General features: G+C 55.7%; 1 protein-coding gene across 1 annotated transcript; it reads right to left on the bottom strand.

The window, feature by feature from the left end:
* Positions 1-10,441: 10,441 nt before the first annotated feature.
* On the bottom strand, positions 10,442-20,850 carry STXBP2 (syntaxin binding protein 2). The gene is given in 19 exon segments (NM_001280150.1): positions 10,442-10,586; positions 10,801-10,958; positions 11,065-11,150; positions 11,968-12,063; positions 13,040-13,149; positions 13,558-13,696; positions 14,758-14,838; positions 14,955-15,020; positions 15,180-15,237; positions 15,463-15,570; positions 15,666-15,796; positions 15,881-15,965; positions 16,146-16,294; positions 17,002-17,105; positions 17,196-17,274; positions 18,147-18,223; positions 18,854-18,935; positions 19,179-19,228; positions 20,769-20,850. Coding segments are annotated over 19 exon segments (1,782 nt in total). The 5' UTR covers positions 20,806-20,850; the 3' UTR covers positions 10,442-10,500.
* Between the last annotated feature and the right edge of the window lie 68 nt (positions 20,851-20,918).

Here is a 20,918-nt window from a genome sequence, read left to right as displayed (position 1 = left end):
ATGGTAACTTGTTGCCCTGGTGACAAGTTGCAATGACAGGTGGCTCTGCCAAATCAGAACACAATGATACTTGCTTCCCCTCCCGGGTGAAGGATGGAAAATAAAAGTAAAAGCCTTGGCGGCTGTCAGGCTTCTTTACCAAAGAGCTGGAGAGCACTCCTTGGCCCCATTTATGCAAACACTTCCCATCTACAGATGATCCAGCTTCGGAGTGGGAGTCTAAGCAGCTGCCAGGACCACTGCTTGGCAGAGGACAGGCTGGGGGCTCTGGCATGACCTGCTGGGGCCAGGCTGTGACTTGGAGCAAGAAGTAGCAAGAACCTTGAGGCAGTGAACATCAAAAGAGAGATTTCCAGGGCTAAACACCCTAGGTTTTTCTTCCTTCTGAACCCTAACCCTAACCCTCTTGGCTCACTGCAACCTCCACCTCCCGAGTTCAAGCAATTCTCATGCCTCAGCCTCCCGAGTAGCTGGGATCACAGGCGTGCGCCACCGTGCCCAGCTTATTTTTGTATTTTTAGTAGAGATGGGGTTTCACCCTGTTGGCCAGGCTGGTCTCAAACTCCTGAACTCAAGTGATCTGCCTGCCTCAGCCTGCCAAAATGCTGGGGTTACAGACGCCAGGCCAAGTATCTTATTTTAGAAGGTTACAAAGAATATAGATGTGGATAAAATAAAAGTTTCTTTGCATTACTACTTTCCTGCAAGAAATGAGGAGGAGGGGCTTATGAAACAACTCACACCCCCCCAATTGAGGAACTGTAGATGAAAGGGAAGGTGCTGACAGGCCCGTCTGGCCACGGTTTCCTGGAATAAAATTGAGCCACACACCTCCACAAATCCCCAGCCTCCGGCAAGTACCCCAGAAGTACTCACACTCCACCACCTTCTGTGATCGCAACAGCCCTACGCAACATTACAGAGGGCAAAACCCACGCTAGGGAAGGCGGGGCTACTGTCAAAAGGTCACCAGGGCCAGGCACAGTGGCTCACGCCTATAATTCCAGCTCCTTGGGAGGCCAAGGCAGGAGGATCCGTTGAGCTCAAGAGTTTGAGTTCAGCCTGGGCAACACAGGAAAACCCCCGTCTTTACAAAAACTTTTAAAAAATTAGCTGGGTGTGGTGGCATGCCCGTGTAATCCCAGCCACTACTCAGGAGGCCGAAGGGGGAGGATCTGTTGCTTCAGCCCGGGAGTTTGTGGCTGCAGTGAGCTATGATTGCACCACTGCACTCCAGCCTAAGTGACAGACAGAGACTCTTAAAAAAAAAAAAAAAAAAAGGGCAGGGCACGGTGGCTTATGTCTGTAATCCTGGCACTTTGGGAGGCCGAGGCGGGCAGATCATCTGATGTCAGGAGTTCGAGGCCAACCTGGCCAATATGGTGAAACCCCGTCTCTACCAAAAATACAAAACTTAGCTGGGCGTGATGGTGGGCAACTGTAATCCCAGCTACTCGGGAGGCTGAGGTGGGAGAATCGCTTGAATCTGGGAGGTGGAGTTTGCAGTGAGCCAAGATTGCGCCACTGCACTCCAGCCTGGGTGACAGAATGAGATTCTGTCTCAAAAAAAAAAAAAAAAAAATGTGGGGCACCTATATTCCCAGCACTTTGGGAAGCTGAGGCAGGAGGATGGCTTGAGGCCAAAAATTCAAAACCCGGCCTGGGCAACATAGCAAGACTCCATCTCTATGAAAAAAAAAAAAAAAAGTCACCAGGCCAGCTAGCCTAGATTTCAGAGCCAGAATTTATCTAATGCCATTGTCTTTACTTTTTCTTTTTCTTTTTTTTTTTTGAGACAGTCTCACTCTGTCACCCAAGCTGCAGGGCAGTGGGACAATCTCAGCTCACTGCAACCTCTGCCTCCCAGGCTCAAGCGATTCTCCTGCCTCAGCCTCCCGAGTAGCTGGGATTACAGACATCCACCACCATTTCCAGCTAATTTTTGTATTTTTAGTAGAGGTGAGGTTTCACCTTTTTGGTCAGGCTAGTCTCCAACTCCCAAGCTCAGGTGATCTGCCCACCTCAGCCTCCCAAAGTGCTGGGATTACAGTTGCGAGCCACCACGCCTGGCCTGCTCTTCATTCTTTTTTCAGAACTTTCCCAGCTGCCAACAGAGACAGAAACTGAATCATCTCAGAAGTGAATGAAGGAGGCTGAGGGCGGTGGACTGCTTGATTAGGAGTTCGGGATTTGCCTAGGCAACATGGAAAAAGCCTGTCTCTGCTAAAAATACAAAAATTAGCTGGGCGTGGTGGCACATGCCTGTAATGCCAGCTGCTTGGGAGGCTGAGGCAGGAGAATCATTTGAACCCCGGAGGCAGAGGCTGCAGCGAGCCGAGATCGCGCCACTGCACTCCAGCCTAGGTAACAGGGCGAGACTCCGCCTCAAAAAAAAAAAAAAGAAGGGAATGAAGGACACCCAAAATGGAGCCTCTGTCTGCCAGGGCTTTGCTATCCTGGCCTGCCCATCCCAGCCCTGGAGACCTCATCTCTGATCCCACCAGAGCGGAACCTTCCCATTCGCAGGGCCATTTCCTTACCCAGAAACCTTTTCACAATGTTCTTGGCAGCAGCTGTTGGTCAACTGTGTTTTAAGGTTTGAGCAACTTTACAGAAAAAAAAAAGGGAAGCTGCCCTCAATGTCTGGGTCTCCCCCTGGGTGGCCTCTGTTTGTCACCTTACTCATTTCCACGAGATTTCCTTGCTTCGTTGAGTTACATCACCTCCTTTTCCTGTCTGGGGCCAGGACGCCTCCTCTGCAGGTCTCCAGCACTGATTCCTTTGTCCCCGATTTCTCTGCTAGGGTCGCTGGCCTCACCATCCCACCATCACTGCTGCTGGCCCAGCCCGCAGCTTTAATTTCTCTGGACCCTCACGTTTTTGTTATTTGTGTTTTTTTTGGAAATGAGGTCTTGCTCTGTCACCCAGGCTGGAGTGCAGTGGTGCAGTCACAGCTCACTGTAGCCTCCACCTCCCAGACTCAAGTGATCTTCCTGCCTCAGCCTCCCAAGTAGCTGGGTGTGTGCCACCAGGTGCAGCTACATTTTTTGTAGAGGCAGGAGCCTTGCTATATTGCCCAGGCTGGTCTCAAACTCCCAGCTTTAGATGATCCTTTCACCTCGGCCTCCCAGAGTGCTGGGATTACCAGCATGAGCCACTGCACCCCGTCCTCTCATGTATTTTTTATTAATCGATTTATCTATTTACTTATTTTGAGACAGAGTCTTGCTGTACCACCCAGGCTGGAGTGCAGTGGCATGATCTCGGCCCACTGCAACCTCCACTCCCCGGGTTCAAGTGATTCTCCTGCCTCAGCCTCCCGAGTAGCTGGGATTACAGGCGTGTGCCACCGCACTCGGCCTCCCTCATGTATTTTTAAGCGGAACAGATTCGAGATCACAAATGTTTTCCTCTCACCCTTTCAATGAGTTTCTATTCTAGAATCTCCTGCACGCCACAGGAAGGAGAACTCTCACCCTGTAATGCACATAAATACATGAGATCACCATTGCTCTCACCCAGTAATCAGAATCGTTAGTGATAATAATTAGTAATAAATTTATTTTTACTATATCTAATAAATTAGATAGTAATTATTATGGCAGCCAATCGTTCCTGGGTGCTCCCTAGATGCTTCCAAGGGAGCCACACGTGACCCTCAGTGCTGTGCCCATTCCAGGCTCTTCTGCTGAGCTCCTGTAACCGCTTGCCCTAAGGCATTCCACAAATAATACGTAAGTCAATGTATCACGTTGTCACTTTCTGTACAAACCAGCTAGTTCCGGAGGGAAGCAGAAAGCCTTTTCCAGAAGAACCACAGCTAATTCCAGCAGCAGGAATGATAAAGTTGGACATAATCCTCAAGAGAGTAATGAATCAAAAATGGATGGCGGGCCAGGCACGGTGGCTGATGCCTGTAATCCCAGCACTTTAGGAGGACGAGGCAGGTGAATCATTTGAGGTCAGGAGTTCAAGACCAGCTTGGCCACCATGGTGAGACCCCGTCCCTACTAAAAATACAAAAATTAGCCTGGCATGGTGGCTCATGCTTGTAGTCCCAGCTTCTTGGGAGGCTGAGGCAGGAGAATTGCTTGAACCCTGGAGGTGGAGATTGCAGTGAGCCAAGATTGCATCACTGCACTCCAACCTGGGCAACAAGAGCGAAACTCTATCTCAAAAACAAACAAACAATAACAACAACAAAATTGATGGCTGCTAATGACTTTTTTTCTTTTCTTTCCTTTTTTATTTTTATTTTTTATGAGACAGGGTCTCACTCTATCGCCCAAACTGGAGTGCAGTGCCGAGATCATAACTCAGTGCAGCCTCAACCTCTTGGACTCAAGTGATCTTCCCACCTCAGCCTCCCATGTAGCTGGGACTACAAGCAATTGCTGCCACATCTGGCTAATTATTTTATTTTGTTGTATTTTATTTATTTATTTTTTGAGACAGAGTCTTACTCTGTCACCCAGGCTGGAGTGCAATGGCATGATCTCACCTCACTGCAACCTCCGCCTCCTGGATTCAAGTTATTCTCCTACCTCAGCTTCCTGAGTAGCTGGGATAACAGGTGTGTGCCACCACGCCTGGTTAATTTTTGGTTTTTTAGTAGAGACGGGGTTTCACCATGTTGGCCAGGCTGGTTTTGAACTCCTGACCTCAAGTGATCCGCCCATCTCAGCCTCCCAAAGTGCTGGGATTACAGGTATGAGCCACCGTGCCTGGTCTTTATTTTATTTTTAGTAGAAACAGGGTTTTGTTATGTTGCCCAGGCTGGTCTCAAACTCCTGGGCCTAAGTGATCCTCCTGCCTTGGCCTCCCAAAGTGCTGGGAACTACAGGCGTGAGCCACTGGACCAAGCTCCTGCTAACATCTTTATGTGAAGAGTTACTGGGGACCAGGGACATTCCCCAAACCCACCCATCAATCGTAGTGACATGACGTTATGGACCCCCTGATATGATGTACCAGGAAGTACCCGGCCCCACCAGCATGATATTATTCTGGCTACAACTGACCCTTATTCCAATACAGCATGTGGTTTTAAGCCATTTATAGGGTAAACATCGGGGCAGGGATGGGGAGAGAGGAAGCAAACTGCCAAATCCAGAATGAGGATCATTCCTCGGTACCAGAAGAGAACCAGAAAGAAAGCACCCTAAGTGGGGATACCACAAGGAAGTAAAGCAGGGGCCTCTCCCAGCTGGGGAAGGGAAGGAGGAAGGAGTACAATAGCTTGCAAGGCACAGCATTGCGGATGATGGGAATAGCAGGTGCAAAGGTTCTGGGGCAGGGACAGTGTGGTGTGTTTGAAGAACAGCAGCCAGGTCCACCATGAGGTGGGAAATGGACTTGGGGGAAGGGATCGCATAGGATAATTTTTTTTTTTTTTTTTTTGAGACAGGGTTTCACTCTTGTTGCCCAGGCTGGAGTGCAGTGGCATGATGGCTCACTGCAACCTCTGCCTTCCGGTTTCAAGCGATTCTCCTGCCTCAGCCTCCCGAGTAGCTGGGATTACAGGCGCCCACCACCACGCCCGGCTAATTTTTGTATTTTTAGTAGATACAGGGTTTCACCATGTTGGCTAGACTGGTCTTGAACTCCTGACCTCGTGATCCGCCCGCCTCGGCCTCCCAAAGTGCTGGGATTACAGGCGTGAGCCACCGCGCCCGGCCCCCCAACTTTTTTTTGTTTTTAGCACAACTTCTCGCTTTCTCACCCAGGCTGGAGGGCAGAGGCACAATCATAGCTCACTGCAGCCTCGAACTCCTAGGCTCCAGCGATCCTCCAGGAGGGTTTTGAGGATCTGCATAACGCGTGCAGAGGGAGCTTGACTTCGTGCTCGTTAGGACCTGATATTGTCAGCTGCCGCCGCCCACAGGGACACATAAATATTTGTAGACTCAATATTCGCCTTTAGTGTGAAGACATTGCATCACCTGGGTATAAGTAAGGAGCAGAGGCAGAGGCGGTTTAAGCAACAGATTTTGTCTCCGCTGAGAACCACGGAATAACCCCTGACCTACTTCTCCGTCGTGTCTAATTCGGGTCACCTCATCTCCAGTTACAGACGCGGAAGATCAAAGAAACCGGGAAGTTGCGCCGCAGCGCCCCCTGGCGTTCGCAGCGCGTGCCTACACAAGCCACTCCCGGAGCAAAACTGCGGCTTCTCAGGAAATTGAGTTTAAATGTTTTTCTTTTTCTTTTTTCTTAATCTAGAAAAGATCATTTATTGTACCAAGTAACTACCCAGTTAGGCATGAATACATTTTAAAATTTTTATTAAAACGAGTATTGGCCGGGCGCGGTGGCTCACGCCTGTAATCCCAGCACTTTGGGAGGCCAAGGCAGGTGGATCACGACGTCAGGAGTTCGAGACCATCCCGGCCAACATGGTGAAACCCCCTTCTCTACTAAAAATACAAAAATTAGCTGGGCGTGGTGGCACGCACCTGTAGTCCCAGCAACTTGGGAGCCTGAGACAGAAGAATCGGTTGAACCGGGGAGGCGGAGGTTGCAGTGAGCTGAGATCATGCCACTGCACTCCAGCCTGGGCGACTGAGCGAGACTCCATCTCCAATAAATAAATAAATAAATAAAATAAAATATAAAATAAAATAAAAACAGTATTGTAGAGATTGGCTGGGCACAGTGGCTCACACCTCTAATTCCTGCATTTTGGGAGGCTGAGGTGGGAGGTCTTCAGCCTAGGAGTTAGAGACCAGCCTGGCCAACATGGCAAAACCCCATCTCTACTAAAAGTACAAAAATTCACTGGGCATGGTGTCGCACGTCGGTGATCCCAGCTTTTTGGGAGGCTGAGGCAGGAGAATCGCTGGAACCCAGGAGGCAGAGGTTACAGTGAATCGAGATCGCACCACTGCACTCCAGCCTGGGCAACAGAGTGAGACCCTGTCTCAAAAATCCATATATTTAGGAATTTGCTATGTTGCCCAGGCTGGCCTCAAACTCCTGGCCTCAAGCAATCCTCCCACCTCGCCCTCCCAAAGTGCTGGGATTGCAGGCGTGAGCCACCGTGCCCGACCTTGAGCTTAAGTTTTAAACATTAAAACCACCTCCCTCCCACTCCCTGCACCTCCCGTAAGTTAAAACACATCCCTGCTGAGGCCCTGCAAAGGCATATCCAGGGCAGGCGGACCCCAGGGGTCCACAGCCGACCCACTTTCTTCCCCACACCTCATCCCCTTCGCAACTCTCCTCATCCATCTCCCTGCCCTGGTGGGAGATTCCAATAAATCCTAATTGTGGAACTGCTGAATCAGAGGGGGCTGCATTTTCCTCAGCCCCCACCTGCAAATTGTGTGTGCAGTTTTTCTGGGATGAGTGTCCTTAGATTTCCCTGAATTCTCAAAAGGATCTGTGACCTCAAAATCAGGAGAGAGGCCGGGCACGGTGGCTCACGCCTGTCATCCCAGTACTTTGGGAGGCCGAGGTGGGCAGATCGCTTGAGCCCAGGAGACCAGCCTGGGCAACATAGCCAGACCCAGTCTCTACAAACAATTAAAAGATTAACTGGGCTTGGTGATGTGCACTCATGGTCCCAGCTACTCAGGAGGCTGAGGTGGGAGGATTGCTTGAGCCCAGGTGGTAAGAGAGGCTCTACCTCTGAAGAGGCTGCTTCCCCACCCTCCGCAGGCACCCACTCCAGCAGTGAGAATTTCACTGCCAACATGAGACATGGGTCCCTACCTGTCCCAACTCAGACCCTGTCTATGATGTCCTATGGCCTCAGCAGGGACCAAAACCCTCACCATGGCCTCACCAGAACCTCCACGTGGTTCTCAGATTGGGTTGCAGGTCAGTACCCTCCCCTCCAGCTCCTCAGGGGCCTCCTGCATTCTCTGGCCTTGGCTTCTGCTCTGCCCTCCCCTCCCTTCCCTTCGCCCCCTTCATTTTCATTCTCTATGCAAATGCTGCCTCCTCTAGGAAGCCTTCCCTGATTGCCCCCAGTCTGGGTGGATTAGATGTGATATGGGCTCCCACAGCCCCTTTTGCCTCAGATTACTCCTGTGGCTGGCTGTATATCTGTGCCCCAGAGAGGTTTCTTTTCCTTTTTCTTTTCTTTTTTTTTCTTTTTCTTTTTTTTGAGATAGGGTGTCACCTTGCCACCCAGGCTGGAGTGCAGTGGCATGATCATAGCTCATTGCAGTCTCAACCTCCCGGGCTCAAGCAATCCTTCCACCTGAAAGTCCTGAGCAGCTGGGACTACAGGCGTGTGCCATCAGGTGCCTGACTAATTTTTCTTATTTTTTGTAGAGATGGGGTCTTGCTCTGTTGCCCAGGCTGGTCTTAAACTCCTAGCCTCAAGCGATCTCCCACCTCAGTCTCCTGAGTAAACTGGACCCCAGGTGCAAGACACCATGCCCATAAGAACATTTTTAAAAAATTTAATTTTAAAATTTTTTTGTAGAGATAGGATCGTGTTATGCTGCCCAGGCTGGTCTCAAACTCCTGGGCCCAAGCGATCCTCCCACCTAGGCCTCCCAAAGCACTGGGATTACAGGTGTGAGCTACCTCGCCCGGCCTCTCCTGTTCTATTGGTGCTGTGAGATTCACACCTCACTTGAGTGCTATGGGCTGAACTGTGTCCTCCCCACAAATGTCTATGCTGAAGTCCTGCCCCGCAACTGCCTCAGAAAGTGACTATACTTGGAGATAGGATCTTTAAAGAAATAATTAAGTAAAAATGAGGTCATATGCATGGGCCCTAATCCAACATGACCAGTTTCCTTGTAAGAAGAGCAGATTAGGACACAGACATGCACCGGGGCGGGGGGAGGAGACTGTGTGAACACACAGGGAAAACACAGCTGTCTACAAGGAAAGGAGAGAAGCTTCAGAAGGAGTCACACCTGTGGACATCTTCATCTTGGACTTCCAGTCTCCAGAAACAGAAGACTATAAATGTGTTTGCTTTGAGACAGAGTCTTGCTCTGTTGCCCAGGCTGGAGTGCAACGGTGCGATCTTGGCTCACTACAACCTCCGCCTCCCAAAGGAGGCGTAGTGTAATTCTCCTGCCTCAGCCTCCCAAGTAGCTGGTACCACAGGCGTCCACCACCACACCTGGCTAATTTTTGTATTTTTAGTAGAGACAAGGTTTCACCATGTTGGCCAGGCTTGTCTTGAACTCCTGACCTCAGGTGATCCACCTGCCTCAGCCTCCCAAAGTGCTGGGATTATAGTTTTGTTTTTGAGATGGAGGTCTCGCTCTTGTCACCCAAGGCTGGAGTGCACTGGCACGGTCTTGGCTCATTGCAACCTCTGCCTCCCAGGCTCAAATGATCCTCCCACCTCAGCCTCCTGAGTAGCTGGGACCACGGTGCACACCACTACACTCAGCTAATTCTATTTTTTTGTAGACACAGGATCTATGTTGCCCAGGCTAGTCTTGAACTCCTGGCCTCAAGTGATCAACCTGCCTTGGCCTCCCAATGTGCGACTACAGGCATGAGCCACGGTGCCTGGCAATTTCTGTTAAGTCACCTAGTCTGTGGTACTTTGTTATGACAGCCCTAGCAAACAGATACACCCACCGAAGGCCCTGATAAGTCCTGCAGTCAGGAGTCTCTGTGAACCCCGTGGGGCTGGGAGGAGAAAGCAGGGAGAGTTTGTTGTGTGCCTCACATGAATACAGCAGAAGCTGAACACAACTCCTGGCATCGTGTGCCTACAGGTCCCCTTGGAACAGTTCTAGGGGGGTTGGAGTTCCAGGGTCCATTCTGCTTAATAACAATATTAACGGAGCAGCCAAAATGGTTCCAGTGAAAATGGGGTAGCAGCAGCTGTCATGCTTGCACGCCACCAGCCTTCCTGCGTTATCTCTGTTCTCTCCTCTGCAAAGCAGCTGCTATTTTGGGCTCCCTGTTTTTAGATTGGGAACCCCAGAAGTTGGCCAGGGCCTCACCACTAGAATATCTTAGAGCCGATATACAAATGAGAGTCCAATTTTTTTTTTTTTTTTTTGAGACGGAGTCTCGCTTTGTTGCCCAGGTTGGAGTGCAAAGGGGCAATCTCGGCTCACTGCAGCCTCCACATCCTGGGTTCAAGTGATTCTCCTGCCTCAGCCTCCCAAGTAGCTGGGACTACAGGTGCACACCACCACACCCAGCTAGTTGTTTTGTATTTCTAGTAGAGATGGGTTTTCACCATGTTGGCCAGGCTGGTCTTGAAGTCCTGACCTCAAGTGATCCTCCCGCCTTGGCCTCCCAAAGTGCTGGGATTACAGGCGTGAGCCACCGTGCCCTGCCGAAAGTCCAAGTTCTTAACCTCCATGAGGGCTTGAGATGCCCTCAGGGGCAGGGAGAGGCTAATTCTCCTTCTGAGAGGATAATAGGGGTTGGTGGGACCTGGGGCACAGGCCTGGCTCAGCACAACTCCCAGGGACTCCCTTGGTAAGAAGGTGAGGTAGGCACTGGCAGAGCGACGGGAAGAGTTTATTTCTCTGGAAAGGGAGGGGTAGGGGGCAGGGCCAGGGGTCAGGGCAGGGCAATGTCCTCCAGCTTCTTGTCCAGCGTCTTCAGGTCATCCAGGAAGCGGGTCGGGGTGAGGATGTGTGAGGAGCCTGTGCAGGGGCAGAGGTTTGGGGACGATGTTGGGGGGCGCTGCCTTCGTCTTTGACAGGCTCCCGGTCCCGGCTGGTGTGGGGCTGTCCCTGTCCCTCAGCAAACCAGGTCCCTGACTCCAAGGACTCTGGAGTCTAGACACCTAGAAGGTACAAGCCCAGGCCCCGGGAACCCAAGCCCCAGAGCCCCAGGGTCCCAGTCCTGGTGACTTACCAATGAGCACCTCCCACTTGCCCTCGGTGGCCCTGGTCACCTCGTAGGCGGCCCTCATCTCTGACATGGCCACACCGCCCATGACATACACGATGAGCCGGGGGCCTGCCCGGGCTTCTACGCCAGCCTTGTTCTTGTGCCAGTGGCCGAAGCGGGCACTGTGTAGGGCAGGGGCAGAAAGTCCAGGCAGGAGGCCCTCACCACCGCTGGGCCGCCCACCTAACACTGACCCAGGCGTGGGTGGGGGCGGCCCCGGGGCCTCACCTGACAGCGGCCTGGGAGCTGGCCGTGGGGGCGGGGTCGGATACGAAGGGCCACAGCTTCCTGTCCAGCCGGTCCTCCACGGCGTCCTGGCGGCCGAGAGGCGGGTTAGGGGAGGAACCCCAGGCATGGGGTCCGGGGTCAGGAGTGCCCCCCACGGGGTATTCAGGGGCCAAGATCCTGGCAGACAGGAACCAGCATCTCCACCTCCTGCCTCTGGGGGACCCAGGAGTCTAGGCCTCTAGTCCATTGGGGACCTAGAAATCTAGATCCATAACTCACTGGGGACCCACGAATCTAATTCCATAACTCCTTGGGTACCCAGAAGTCTAAACCCACAGTTCCTCGGCAACCCAGTAGTCTGGGCCTCCAGGCCCTTGGGGACCATCAGTCAATACCCCCAGCCCTTTAGGGAACCCAGTGTCTGGGCTCTCAGCCCCTCAGAGCCCCAGAAGTCCAGGTATTCAAGGTCCATGGGGATGAGGAGGCCCAGGTCTCTGGCCCCCAGGCAGAAAGAGGGGCCGGGGCTCTTAGAGGGACAAGGAGGAAGCCAGGAAGCCGCCCCAGGCCCATTGCCATTGGATGGTGCTGCCTTGGGATCCTGGGAAGGCCAGGCCTGGGGCTCAGGGGCACTCCTGCGGGACAGGGGAACAGACTAGAGAGATATAGCGGAGGCAGCCGGCAGGTGGGGAGGAAGTGAGGCTCCCCAGCACAGGCCCCGCTGTTGCCCCAATTCCTCAGCTGCGGGCTTGGCGTGCCCCCCTCAGCAGAGCAGATCGGTGCCAAGGGAATGCCAGCAATGAGCATTTTCCCCTAAGCCCTGAGGCTTAGCGCCTCGGCAGGAGGGAGGCTGAGCCGCCAGCTGATGCGGAGGGCTGGCCCCCACCCTGACCTGCCACCCAGTACCTCCATTACGTCCTTAATGACTGGGGTCCAGCGGGACAGCTGATAGGTGGGCTCCATGCGTTCTCTCGGCTCCAGCCGGCTGGAGGTCCCCGAGCCCTACAGGCAGGGCAGGGAGGGCAGCAGGGGGATTGAGGGGAAGGAGGCTGGTCACAGAGGGGCTGCGCCTGGTGTGGCTGGTAGGGTGGGGGATGGCAGGCAAAGATGGGGAAGTGGAACAGTGAGCGAGAGAGAGCGAGAGACAGCAAGAAAGCGAGAGAGAGAAACAGTGAGCCAGAGAGAGACGGAGAGAGAAAGCCAAAGGGAGAGAGAGCGAGCCAGAGAAAGACAAAGACAGAGGCAGAGATAGGCAAAGAGATAAGAAGCAGTGAGACAAAGTATGAAGGCAAAGAGAGAGACAAGAAATGAAGCAGGAAACAGAGAGAGGAAGATGGGGACAGAAGGGGGACAGAGAGGGGAGGGGAGCAAGACAGAGAACAGAGAGAAAGGGGAAGACAGAGAGAAGGGTGAGAGAGAGAGATACAGAGAAACAGTGCACAGCGAGATGGATGAGGGATGGGGGAGAGATGGGGACGGGGTGAGGGCACCCTGGAGGGGGATGCACAGGGCCAGAGAGAGACAGGAGAGGCTCACCCGAGAGTCAAGCATACACATGGCTGTGTGTGGGTGCTGGATGGGTGCGGGGGACCCTCAGAGACCCCTGGGAGCCCAGATAGACAATGTGGTGTAGCCCCCATGCTGGGGACCCTACTCCCTGCCTCTAGCACTCAGACCACCCGCTCCCAACTGCACCACTGCCAGGACCAGCCTAGCAGCGCCCATGTCTCACTTCCCCTGCCTATTGTGTAAGCTGGGACTGGGAGAGGCCCCAGTGTCCTCTGGGCCCCAGACCAGACCCGAAACACTGCCTTTGGCCTCCCAGCAACCACACCACGCCAGGAACCACACCACGCCAGGAACCACACCACGCCAGGAACCACACCGTGCCTGTGCACCAACGGCCCTCTGCCTTGCAGAGCCCCGGCTGTGATCCGCACCCTCTCCCAGGGTCCCCCCACGCCCGCTCCTGGCGTACCCCGGGGTTGGTGACAGTGCCTCCCAGCTGCTCCAGGTTACGGATGAGGCTGCTGTGCGCCTGTACATTGGCATGCTGGATCAGCTTGGCCAGGTTCTCCTCACTCACACCTGGGGGACAGGAATGGGCGGGGTGGAGGCGGCAGCCAGGTGGGCTCCCAGGTTTAGGGGAGTTTGGGGTGGGCTGAGGAGCTCCCAGGACTCTGATGAGAGAATCTTGCAGTGGGGAGGGCCTCAGTACCCTGTGCTAGTGTGAGCAAGAGTGAGAAACCTGGAGGGCCCCACATCTATAGGAATCACAGATGTGAGGGTTTCTACGTTAGCAGGGAGCCCTCACCTCAGTGGAGGAATCCCCAAGCCAATGGAGGAGGGTTCCCGGGTCCAGAGGGGTAGCTGTGGGGGTTGGTGAGCCCAGTGAGTGCAAATGACCCAAGGAGAGCTGTGGGGTTCAGCAGTTCCCAGGATCGTGGGAGACGCTGGCAAATGGGGACGTTCCAACTCCCTGCAGCCCCCACCCACCATTCCGAAGGAGGATGTAGAGCAGCAGGACCCGGATCTTGTCGTAGGCGGGCACCGCCGCGTCCAGCAGCACCGGAACGATCAGCTTCATGGAGTCCTTGATCTTCTCCCCCTCTGCGTCGGAGCCCATGGCCAGGTCCTGCGGGCATGGGGTCAGCCGTCCACCGGCCGCTATGTGTCAGGGAAGGGGATGGGAGAGGCGGGCCAAGGACATCCCCAGGATCCTCGGCAAGAGGACATTTGGGTCCTACCTCATCTCAGCACCAGGTCTCTCAAGGTCCCACCCCTGTCCAGGGACAGTCTCTCCACAGGCCCTGCTCCTCACCCAGGTCCCACCTTTCCAGTGCCCCACCCACCTACACACAGGCCACACCACTATCCTGAGACTACCTCTCCAAGGCTCCACCCCTCACCCAGGTCCCAGCTCTCCAAGGCTCCACCCCTCACCCAGGTCCCAGCTCTCCAAGGCTCCACCCCTCACCCAAGTCCCACCTCTCCAAGGCTCCACCCCTCACCCAGGTCCCACCTCTCCAAGGCTCCACCCCTCACCCAGGTCCCACCTCTCTGAGGTTCCACCCCTCACCCAGGTCCCACCTCTCCAAGGCTCCACCCCTCACCCAGGTCCCACCTCTCTGAGGTTCCACCCCTCACCCAGGTCCCACCTCTCCAAGGTTCCACCCCTCATCCAGGTCTCAGCTCTCCAAGGTTCCACCCCTCACCCAGGTCCCACCTCTCTAAGGCTCCGCCCCTCTCCCAGGGCCCACCTCTCCAAGGCTCCATTCCTCTCCCAGGTCCCACCTCTCCAAGGCTCTGCCCCTCACCCAGGTCCCACCTCTCCAAGGCTCCATTCCTTTCCCAGGTCCCACCTCTCCAAGGCCCTGCCTACCTCTCCAAGGTCCCACCCACCTATGTATAGGCCACATTCCTGTCCTGGGACCACCTGTCCAAGGCTCTGCCCCTCACCCAAGTCTGACCTCTCCAAGCCCCATCCACCTATGCACAGGCCACACCCTCATCCTAGGACTGTTTCTCCACAAGACCCACTCCTTCCCCACCAGGTCCCACCTCTCTCCAAGGCCCCTCCACCTCTCCACAAGCCCTGCCCCTCCCCCAGAACCCCCCATCTCTACAGTTCAGCCCCTCCCCAATACCCCACCTTGGCAGGACCATCACCCCTGCCCCCCGCAGGCCCTGCCCCACCTGCTCCACGCTACACAGCTTCTCCACCGAGCCCTTGAAGTGCTTCATACAATCATCTGCTAGATGCAGGTGCGTAGAATACTGCAGGGTGCAGGGTGGGGGTTGGGGGATAACAAAGGCTGAGTCAAGGCAGAACGCAGACAGAGCATGGGGTTGAGGGGCCGAGGTGTCCCCGCTCCCTGCCCACCCGAGCACACCTTATTCAGCTCCTTCTGGTACTGCGGCATCTTTTTCAGGATCTGGGATAGGTCTTTGATGTTCGCCTGGGGAAGTAGGGGGAAGAGGGTAGGGATTGGGGGGCGAAGCCAGGCAGTGCCCACCTGGGTCTCAGTCCAGGCTCGAAATCCAGGCTGTGGCCCTGCGCCCATGGGGAGGGGGGCTTCCTTCCACCAGCGCCTTTGGTGACCTGGGTCCGCCCCTACCTTGTCCGTGGTCAGCCTCTTGCTCTCACAGAAGGTCCTCAGGAGCTCCGTGACCTTCCTGGCCATGAGGGTGGGCGGGGGTGAGAGTGAGGGGAGAGGAGGCACAGGCCATGGGTGAGCCCACTCAGGGGGGACAGGGGGAGGTGGGGTGAAATTGGAGGCCAGTCTGGAGTCACACTGAGGGGTGCTCATGAGGGCCAAAGACTTGGCAGCAGCCAGGGATCCCAAGGCCGCTCCCAGGCCCACAGTGGGCGGGGGGGATCCGGTCCCCGTGTGCACGCACTTGGACACATCTGCGATATGCATGTGGCGAAGCTCCACCCACAAGTCATCGTCTTCGTCCAGCCAGACGGCCTTCTCCCGCGCCTCGCTCAGCCCGGTGGTCTCATACCTGGCGAGGAAGGAGGGAGCCCGGGGGTCAGGGGAGCTGAGGACTGGGGAACCAGGTCAGTGGCAAGGGTGAGGACGGGTTCCAAGTCTGCAGACCTGTATGTGTCCTGCTCTATGTCCAGCAGATCATACGCCATGGCCTGGAACGTGAGCTCATGCAGTAGTGGGGACACGGGGTCAGCTGCCCGGTCCATTATCAGCAGCTGGGAGCGGGTTTTCTCTGGGCCCTGGGGTGGGGTTTAGGGCAGGAATGAGGCACTGACCCTGAGCCGGCTGGGGCTGCCCCTCACCTCCCAAGCATGCCCCCTCACCTCGCCCAGACTGGGAGTGTCTGCCTTGAAGGCGTTCAGCTTGGCCAGGACGGCGTGGGCCAACTGGGCTGTGTCCTCTGGGCCCCTGGCGGGGAGGTCAGACACGGGGGACATCATCAGGGGATGGGGTCAAGGATGGGTTTGAAGGTGAGAGTCAGGGGCCAGGGTAGGGCCGGGGCTGGGGTCACAAGAGAGGTTAAAGGTTAGGTGTTGCACGCAGTTAAGGGGGGGTCGGCATCGGGGTGGGGCTGGGTGGGGTCCCCACTTGCGGTAGCGGATGGCCGGGTACTCCTGCAGGGTGGCGCACAGCGTGGCAATCTGCTGGGCCAGCACCTCAAGCTGCCGCGTGCGCTCCTCTGCCCGGAAGGGGCAGTAGAGGTTGTAGGTGCTGTGGGGAGCATCGAGGGAGAACACCTGGGCGAGGAGGGGACAGAAGCACCAGGGTTGCCACTGCAGGTGCACACCTGCCCCGCTTCCCGCTGCCGCCACCTGCACCTCCTGGGAGCCGTCCCTGGTCCCTGAAGCCTGCTTTGCCGAATTGGAGGCAGGCCCAGGTCAACCCTAAACCCATGCCTGCAGGAGTCAGTGGATAAATACCCCAGCCCGTGTCCCTTAGGCTGGCTGGACAACCCCGCGGTGTGCTCTACGCTGCCGCCTGCAGGGGCCCAGTGGGATAGAACTCAAGGCAAGAGCTCCTTGGACTCTGTGGGTACCTCCCCTTTTTAAAATTTTACTTTATGTATCTGTTTTTGAGACAGGATCTCGCTCTGTCGCCCAGGCTGGAGGGCAGCAGTGCAATCATAGCTCACTGCAGCCTCGACCTCCCGGGCTCAAGCGACTCTCCCACCCCAGCCCCATGAGTAGCTAGGACTACAGGTGCACGCCACCACGCCAGGCTAATTTCTTTCTTTCTTTTTCTTTTTTTAAGAGACGGGGTCTTGCTCTGTACCCAGGCTGGTCTCGAACTCCTGGCCCCAAGTGATCCTCCTGCCCTGGCCTCCCACAGCGCTGGGATTACAGGTATGAGCCACTGTGCCCAGCCTCGGTGTCTGTTTCTGAGGGAACAGGAGACATTTGGTCACAAACCCCCACCCCCTGCCCAGGATGAGCCCGGGCCGTACCTGGGCCTCGTAGGGGAGGAAGGCAAGGTGAATCTCCTTCAACGTCTTCACCACCTTTGCCAGACGAGAGCGGCCCAGCTCACTGAACAGGGGCTCGGGGCAGGCTGGGGTGAGGCAGGAGTGGGGCATCAGGCCAGAGGAGCCCCCACACCTCCTCGCCCCACCCACCAACACCTTAGGCTCTCCTCACTCACTGTCGGTGAAGAAGATATGGGCCGCTTTGTAGGTGAAAGTCGGGGTCCCCTGGAAGTCTTTGATCAGGGCCTGAACCGACTGGGGAAGGTGGATCACTCTCTGGGCCTGAGCCTGCACACCTAGGCTCATTGGCTGCCTAGGCCTCCCAGCCACCCCCCATCTGCCACCATGTGCAAACATGGAAGGACAGGATCATGTATATGTGCACATGCACACTAGTGTCGCACCCACATGGGCACATGTGCACACACACAGATGCATGCGCGCGCGCACACACACACACGCACACACACAGATGCGCGCACACACATACATACACACATATACGCACATGCACAGACACCGATGCGCGCACACACACATACATGCACAGACGCATGCACACACAGATGCACACACATACATACACACATATACACACATGAACACACAGATGCACACACATACATATACACGCATACACACATGCACACACACAGACAGATGCACACAGACGCACACAAAGACGCAGACACATACATACACACGCATACACACATGCACACACAGAGACACAGACACACACACACGCATACACATACAGATGCACACACAGATGCACACACACATACATACACATGCATACACATGCACACACACACAGATGCACACACAGACCCAGACACACACGCATACACGCATACACACAAATGCACACACAGATGCACACACAGACGCAGACACACACATGCACATGCAGACACATACATACAGACACGCAAACACGCACAGACACACGCATACACAGATGCACACACATACACACATACACGCACACACACACGGACACACATGCACACGTGTACAATGCACACATGCAATCACATGCATGCAGACATACACACACGTGCACATGCACATGTACACACATGCACGTGCATACACACAAACACGCTCACTCATGTAGGCACCTTCTCCGTGGGGCTCAGCAAATAAATGGCCTCCAGACTGGGAATGGGTTCCCGCCGTTTGTTGATGTCTTCAACAACTAGTAGGAACAGAGGAAGGGACACAAGTGGGTGGCATCCAGGCAGGGCCACGTGGGGAGTCTCAGGTGTGGGGGGTTGGAGGCTTGGGGAGGAGGGGTGGATGCTTAGGAGGGACTGCAGGAGAAACCCACTTAGGGCCCACCAGCTAAGAGCCACGCGACAGGGTTCTGCAGGGGTTGTGCAGCCAACTGGGTTCCCCAAATTTACAGACAGGGAAACTGAGGTTCTGAGAGGACAGGCTCCCTCAGCACCTGTCCCTCAATGGCAAAGTGACTGGGACACCACCTGGGGTCACCCATAGAAGGCTCTGCATTCTTGGGACCCCACATCCAGAGTCCACCCTGGGAGTCCCACACAGGGCTCCACGAGGGAGCTGCACGGTCAGGAAGGGGCTGCAGCCAGGGAGTGCTGCAGGGGAGGCCTGCAATCCATGGGCTCCCGCAGTCAGCTTGCAAGGTTTAAGAATGGATTTGGTCACATGATCCGGGCTGTCCGTGCAGGGAGCTGCGTACTTGGGAGTTCTGGACGATTTGAGGGGATCCTACACTCAAGGGCTGAACCCTGGGAGAGGGGCACAGTCAGGGGTTCCCACGCTCAGGTCCCATCTCACTGGGGACGCATGCACTCACTGGTGATGCCCTCAGCCAGGATATCTGACATTTTGCAGCAGGAAGACAAGATGCGCATGCTCGGATGATCCATGATAAGCACCTGCCCAGATGGATGGACAGATGGATGGAGGAGCAGGCAGAAGAGGCCACAGCTGGCCCCAGAAGGGGCCAAGGCAGTGGGAGGGGCAGTTTCAAGGGCTGGCTGGGTGGGAGGACCCAGAACCCATTCACCCAACTCCACCCATGTGGACAGGCAGTTCTTGGGGGTCCCACATTCAGGGTCTTCCCCATAGGCCTGATGATGGGCTGCCTCTGGGTACCCAGCCATCTGCCTCACCCCTACCTTCCACTCCCCATCCTTCTTGACACTCCGAATAACTCCGCTCAGAATTTCTGCAGGGAAGGGAGGGGAGGGGTCAGAATGCTGGTTCTCTGGTCCCACCACTGCCCCAAGCCTTCTCAGCCTTGGGGCTGAACCCCCATCTTAATTCCCATTTACTTTTTTTTTTTTTTTAAGAGAGGAGGATCTCACTCTGTCACCTAGGCTAAAGTGCAGTGGTGTGATCATAACTCACTGCGGCCTCCAACTCCTGGGCTCCAGCGATCCTCTTGCCTCAGCCTCCCGAGTAGCTGGGACTACAGGTGCGTGTACCACCCACAGCTAATTTATTTTTATTTCTGTATAGATGGGGTCTCGCTATGTTGCCCAAGCTGGTCTCAAACTTTTGGCCTCAAGCAGTCCTCCTGCCTCGGCCTCCCAAAGTGCTGGGATTACAGGTGTGAGACACGGCACAGGAATCATTTATTTTTAGTCCCCAGTTCTGCAAATTGGCTTCTGGGGTCACCCCCAATTTACAGACAGGGAAACAGATTCTTAGGCAACATGCAACTCACCTACGCATCCTGAGTGTCTAAGTGGCAGAGTGCTGGGGCAAAAGATGCCACCCGATAAACATGTTTTAGATGAATGAAAAGAGGAGAATCGGGATCATCTACAGCTCTATCTGCCTCTAGAGCCAGGCTCTCAGCTTCCCCACCTGCTACCTCAAGTATTCCTGCTGTGAGGGTTTCAGCCAGTCCCCCCAACCTGGTCTAAAATGTAGGACCCCTGGTTCCCAGCTCTGAGGCATGCCTAGCTGAGGCTATCCCACTGACCTCCGGTCTCAGTTTCCTCATCTGTAAAATGGAATCACTTTTTTTCTAATCTCCCCCAATTAAAGGGGTTTAAGCTACAGACTGCCCTGCCTAGAGGAGAGAGTGGAGAGAAGTAACGGGGTGGCCCCGCCCAGCCACGTCCACTGTGTCATGTCCACTGTTATCAAGACGGCCAGGGCGGAAGGAGCAGCTGAGGCCGGAACTCCCCGGGGTGGAGGAAGAGGCGCCCTCCACCCTTCCCCCAACAACTGGGGCCGGTGAGGCCTGGACGCCTGTGTCCTCCAGCTGCAAGGCGCTCCTGGAAATGGGGCAAGGAGGAAGGCATCCCCTACACCACCCCTGTGGGGCCTGGACACGTCCCCTGAGCGCTCACAGCACCTAGGGTCGCTGACCAGAGCCCTAGGAGGCCCCAAGAATCCAGCCCCTGAACTTTGCCCGGCTTAAGAGATCCTGGAGTGTGGGCATCCAGCTGTGCCCTCCTCCCCCGGCAGGCACCCTAGGAGGCCCAGGAGTCCGGGCCCCAGCCTCCGCCACACTCTACCCGTCCCCTTGGGGTCCCCGGAGTCCGGCCCCCCAATTTTGTTCTGTTCTGGCACCGGAGAGCAGGGGCGTCCAGCTGGGAACCCGTCCCCGCCCGCCCCCTCGAGGGTCAGGTGCTCGGACGCCCAGCCCGGCCCCCAACTCCCAGCCGCCATGAAACCCAGGATCCCAGAGCCCGTGCGTCCCCGACCCCCGTCCCCCACCGGACGCCAGAGCCCGGCCCCGGAGAGGCACTCACTTTCCCCCACCACCGCCTTCAGCCCCGAGGGCGCCATCTTCCCCGAGGGGCGCCGCCGCCGCTTCCGGGTGTGTCCCAAGGTGGGGGCGTGGCCCCGCGCGTCACCCACGTGGACCCCGCCCCGCGGGCCCTGTCCCCGCCCCCTGCGCA

The sequence above is a fragment of the Pan troglodytes genome, chromosome 20 (assembly GCF_028858775.2).
Source record: "Pan troglodytes isolate AG18354 chromosome 20, NHGRI_mPanTro3-v2.0_pri, whole genome shotgun sequence".
NCBI classification, from domain to species: domain Eukaryota; kingdom Metazoa; phylum Chordata; class Mammalia; order Primates; family Hominidae; genus Pan; species Pan troglodytes.
Note: the sequence above shows the minus strand (reverse complement) of the source record. Positions and strands in the feature narration are given on the sequence as shown.